This window comes from Hydra vulgaris, chromosome 03 (assembly GCF_038396675.1).
Source record: "Hydra vulgaris chromosome 03, alternate assembly HydraT2T_AEP".
In the NCBI taxonomy this organism is placed as follows: domain Eukaryota; kingdom Metazoa; phylum Cnidaria; class Hydrozoa; order Anthoathecata; family Hydridae; genus Hydra; species Hydra vulgaris.
The window spans coordinates 40,937,067-40,943,066 of NC_088922.1; the positions used below are offsets into that span (position 1 = coordinate 40,937,067).

A 6,000-nucleotide genomic window follows, 5' to 3' on the forward strand; every position below is an offset into this window, starting at 1 on the left:
AGACTGTTTTCAGAAATAGGCCATGACATGTATGCATTTATTGCAGACATGTTTGCATTGATTACAGACATGTATGACTGCAATAAATGCATTATTGCAGTCATATATGAATTGCTAATACAAGTTTTTATAAGGGTTGATTAATAGTAATTTATTATATTATAAATATTATAATATTATAGATATATATAAAAATTTTTACAATGATTTTATGTTTACATTTTTCAGGCAATTCTAGCTTGCATAATTATTGGACTATTGTGGTTTAATACACCTTATGATGCAGATTCTAGTGTTGATCGTGAAGGATCGGTATAAAGTTTGTAATCATGAATTTTTTATTTTTATAATCCTATTAACAGTTCTATTGACTTTTTGTTACATGTCAGTTGTTTGTTGTACTTTAAATTATTGGAATCATAGTATTTATGACTTTTTTGTAATTTTTTTAGATTTTTTTTGTGATGACTTATTTGTTCATTGAGGTGGCATTTGGAACTATATTTTCATGTAAGTGTTTTTTTTTTTTAACTCATTTTTACTAATCAAAAACTGTATTTCTATTGATATTAAATAAATAGCAGTTTTTTACTAACGAATAATCATAAAAATGACAATAATTTTTTTTTTACTTGTGTTTAGTTCCTTTTGAGAATAAAGTGATTGCAAAAGAAAGGGCAGCAGGAATGTATCATTTATCTGCATTTTACACTGTAAAAAATACAGTTGATTTATCTATTCTTGTTGTACCTCAATTAATGATATACACAATAACATACTGGGTGATTGGACTGAATCGTTCCCCAATTTTCTTGCTCGGCCTACTAAATGTATTTTTAATGACAGCTGTTTCTCAGGTATATGAGGTTACATAAAAAATCTTAAGAAAAGAACCTTCAACAATTGCTTCAACGATTTTTATTTATTTACAGTTACTATGGTTTAATATTTTTTATTTATTTACTGTTACCAAGGTTTAATATTTTTTTATTTATTTACTGTTACTGCTATATTTTAATATTTTTGCAGTCTGTGGGGCTTATCATTGGTGGCAGCGTTAAAAGCCTTCATAAATGTATTCTTTTTTTTGTTATAATTGGCATTGGTGGACAACCGCTGGCAGGTTTTTTTACAAAGAAGTTGCCTACATGGCTTTCATGGATTCGATATATTTCTGTTTACACCTACTTTTACAATGTTTTTATAAGAATGGAGTTTGAATACGCACAGGAAGTTTTCAAGTATTACACTTTTAAACTATATTTATATTAACTATATTTCTTGTTTCATACACACACACACACATACACACACATACACACACACACACACACACACACACACACACACACACACATACACACACACACACAAACACACACACGCACACAGATTTTCACAAGTTTTTGCAAATGTTCTTTATAAAATGATAATAAAATATTTATATAATATATATAAAATGTTTATCATGTATGTCAAACATTTTATAAATATTTGCGCCTCTAAACCTCCAACGGCTTGCAACACGGTTTTTAAAAAAGGTCATTTTTTTTAATTTTATGCTGAGTTTGAGGAAGCGTAAAAAAAGTAGGGATGTAATGGGTGATGCGGAAGTTATCGGACAAAATAAAAACGTCAAAAACTTATTTATAAATAAAAAAACAAACTACTATTATATTTTTTTTAAATAAAGCATTTATCTCTTAATAAAAATATATTATTTTTTATATGAAAAAACACCACCATCTGCAATTGATCTCAATTTTGCTCTGACACCTTTCATATGCGACTGTAAAAAGTTTAAATCAATTTCTTGTAGTTTTAGTTTAATGCAATCAATCAAAACTTGCTCTGTTGAAGCTTGCCAATCTCCCTCGTAAACCTTCTGTGCCAAATGTCCCCAAAAATTTTCAATTGGTCGTGCTTGAGGCACATTTGGGGGATTGGATTCTTTATCAATGTAATAGACATATTGGTCCATCCAAATTAGAGAATCTTTAGAATAATGAGAACTTGCTAAATCTGGCCAAAATAAATAGTTAAAGTCTCCATGATACTTGTGAATAAATGGAAGAAGTCGTTTTTCTAAACATTCATTAATATAGATTGATAAATTGATCGCTACAGCCTTGGAAGTGCGAAACAATGGCTCGGACATACCACGGTTAGATATGGCTATCCACATTATTAATTTTTTTGGAAATTTCTCTTTTTCTATAAAACAAACACTTTCTGGGCATGTCTTTTTTTTGTTTGTGTAGTATCCAGAATTTCCAGGCATGTTGTCCCCTGCAAAACAAAAGTATTTTTCGTCATCGATGACTAGAAGCGATTTTGTGTTATAGAGTTATAGAGTTGGTTAACTAGTTTCCTGCTTCTTTTCTTTGCCTTTATTTGTTGTTCTATAGTGTATTTTGGAGTCTTTTCACATTTTCTATATTTAATATTAATTTTTTTTAACTGACGACCGATTGTCAATTGATTTACACCGAATTTAATACCTATTTTTCTCTGACTGACCCCTTTTCGATTGTTGACAAGTCTCGTTAATTTGGCTTTCTTTTCTCTAGTCCAGGATGTTGGACGACCAGGGTGCTTTCTATTAGAAAACGATTGAACAGTTTCAAGTCTTTTTAGGTTATCATATATTGTACTTTGAGCAAATCCTTCCTTTTCAAAATGATTTACGATTAATTTATTTTTATATTAGGTTTATTTACAAAAAACATTTTTAGTCGCTTTCGAAAAGATTCTCGTTCAGCTGCATTTAACCTCATTTTAAATAATTGTGTTTCAAATAATAAAGTTTATATTTTATAGAACGTTTATGCTTACGCATAAAACCACAAAAACTAATTATTATGCTCAAATAATGAAATTAGGATTTGTCCGATAACTTCCGTATCACCCGTTAGTTGTAGAATAAACTGAACAATATTGAACAATATTGCGCTTGTTGTTGGACAAGAGCAATTCCTGGTTTGAGAAGGGGTGACGAGGCTTGCGCACAAAAAGCTAGATGTGGTTTAATAAACAGTTTTTCCCTAGCTGAAAAGCTCCGAAATTAAAATATCTTCCTGATACAACCAAACATTTAATTGCCAACCCGACCATCAATGCCTAACCCGACCATCAATGTCAGTCATGGTTTTATTAATTAGTTTTTCTGACAACTAAATGGCATTACTTTGCACTTCTCAAAGTTAAAACTCACAAAACATTTGTGCGACCAGTTTACAGCGCTTTCGATGTCCGCTTGCAGTTTTTTATAATCAAAGGAAATTTGATTGGCATCAATAACTCATATAATCTTGCCATCATCGGCGTATAATTTAATAATAGCTTTAATTGCAGTCTGTAAGTCATTGATGAAGAACACCAATAGCAGTAATGCAAGAATCCTTGAGGGACGCCACTTGTCACCATGATCCTAAGAATTTAAAAAAAAAATCCCCAACCCACGGGTAACACAGAAAGTTAAAAAGACAATCGTAGAAAAAAAGTACACTATGGGCAAACCACCGAGCCGCTGGGCGCATTACACATGAAATCCTTCAAAAAGAACTGAATCATGTAAACAGGTCAATAAAAAGGTTAAAATAGTAGTTCTAGATTTCGAATCTTTCAATCCTCAAAGCATAACTCAAATTCACACCTACATAAATATAATGCAGAATGTCAAAGATCGAATACGAGTTTTAGAGGACGGGAAGAGGAAAAACAGCTGAGTATATGGAAATATGTCGAATTTTAAATGACTTTTAGTCTCTTTTTGTAATTGCTCCGCCTGGTCCAATGCCAGATTTCGAACCACGCACAGAAGTGACATGTACAACAAAGACGCAGTTTATAAAACGAAATACAGAAGAGACTCAAAACTATGGACGAGAATAAATTGATGGGTACCGATAGCGTCCATCCACAGCTACTTTAAAGGTGTGCAGCAGCGTTTTCCAACTCCACTTACATCCATTTTTTTAGACTTCGTTTACAAAAGGTAATGTGCTGGACAATTGGATGCATTTAAATATAACACAAATGTTCAAGAGGGTATCGAAACTCAAAGACCTGAGAGTTTTAGTTTCGGAAGACCTTAAACTCAAAGCTCAAAGCTAATTACGACAGCTGCTCCAAAAGCAAACAGATTGTTCGGGAAGCTAAAAAAAATTTCGTAGTCGTAGTTTACCACTGTGAAAAGAGTTGTACACCACGTATGTTTGACCTCACCTCGAATATGCCATCCATGCGGTCACAATACCAACAGCTTAGACGCGCTGGAGAAAGTCAAAAATCGTGCTACCAAAATAATTTATTCTATTAAACATAAAACCCCTGAGCAAAAAAAAGCCATGTTAGGCCTCGCAATACTCGAAGAGAGAAGAAAAAGATGATGATTTAATCCAGATTTTTAAATACATGCAAAATAATTGACTAAATAAACTTCCACGTACCACTTAGTCGCCCATCATTATCAAAGTACATTATTCGAGGTCATAATCAAAGACTGTACTGGACTGTATGCAGAGAGAGAAATTCTTTACAAACAGTGTTGTGTTTCAGTCGAATACCCCACTGCAAACAGTAGTTGACGCAACCTCGGTTAACGTCATGTTTAAAAATTGTCTGGATAAATGTTTAAATCGCTAAAAGAGAAGCATAAAAGCATGTCTTTTAATATATTTTTACAATATGCTACTTGTGTGACATATGTATGCTACTTGTATAACTTTAGTGCACAAGTACCTTACTATACTTTTTTTTATTTACTTGTGTGACATGGGCACAAGTACCGAAGGCTGTCAAGTGCCTGATGCAGCAAATCATTTTTGATAATTTTTAAACAAAAAGTAACAAACGTTTTTTATTTTCAAAACTTGAAGAATTTTTACGGATAGTTAGAAATATTTAAAATTATTGACCACTGAAATTAAAATTATGCATAATTTTGTAATTATGCATCATCCTGTAGCGAGTTAAACAGGTTTTAACTGAAAAAACTTCAATATATTTAAATTTATTTGGAAAAATTGAAAAAACTATGAAATATTTTGTGAAAACATGCATAGGTATAAATATTTTAGGGCAACTGTATACATATATCATATATAGCAGGCCTGTAGCAACCGGGGAGGGAAGGGGGGAGCAGGGGCATTCCCCCTCCCCCCCTAATATAATTTTGTTCCAACAGACCTGTATAGTATTTATACTTGTTTGCTTACCTTGTTGCTGTTTGTTTTTTCAGGTGCACTACAAATTCTGAATACCGTGAATGCTTCTACAACAACCGAACTAATATTACTGGTCCAGAATTGCTATCTTACATAGATCCCATTCCTTTAAATATTCCACAAACAATAGGTTTTATAATATTTTTGACTTTTTTCCTTCGAGTAGTATTTTATTACGTGCTAAAATATTGCCGAAAAACAAAATAAATTCTTTTTATAAAAAAAATTGTTGAACACACGCAATAGTAATTTTTTTCGGTTTTGCTTTTTCTAACGCAATTCTTCTAGCTAGTGGTCTTAAAAAGAGTCTCCGCCTACAAGCAATGATAATTTAATTATTATTTTGTATTTTTTGGTTAAATATATAGTATTAAAATTATTACAAAAGTTTCATAAATTGTTTGTTTTTATTTAACTTGAATAAAAACGAAAAAGTTAAAATAAAATAAAATTTAATACTTTTTTTGTCTTTTTATGTTTCATATATATAGAGTACACTGTTTTAAATACCCTGCATAGAGTACCCTTTAATAAGTACCCAGTATCCTGTCATATATATAGAGTACCCAGATATAAGAACCCTGCTTTAAATGACAACTCTGAGAGTTACAAGAATGACTTGCTATATGCAGCTTGAAATTTTTAGTTGGTTATTGTAAAATAACTAAACCGGAATATGGTTCATGACGTTATAAAGTTTTACATTTAAATATTCATAAAAATTCGTTTTAAAGACCTAAATTAAAATTCGAAAAAAATAGTGATATTTCAT

At 31.3% G+C, this 6,000-nt stretch overlaps 1 protein-coding gene across 1 annotated transcript in view; it reads left to right on the top strand.

The window, feature by feature from the left end:
- The window catches only part of LOC100203026 (uncharacterized), a 43,613-nt gene extending 37,928 nt beyond the window's left edge, over positions 1 to 5,685 (top strand). The window contains exons 11-15 of the mRNA XM_065793230.1: positions 229 to 312; positions 453 to 510; positions 643 to 857; positions 1,030 to 1,241; positions 5,243 to 5,685. Of these exons, the coding sequence (XP_065649302.1) occupies positions 229 to 312; positions 453 to 510; positions 643 to 857; positions 1,030 to 1,241; positions 5,243 to 5,435 (762 nt within the window). The 3' untranslated portion in view covers positions 5,436 to 5,685. The remainder of the gene's footprint in view (positions 1 to 228; positions 313 to 452; positions 511 to 642; positions 858 to 1,029; positions 1,242 to 5,242) is intronic.
- The last annotated feature ends 315 nt before the right edge of the window (positions 5,686 to 6,000 follow it).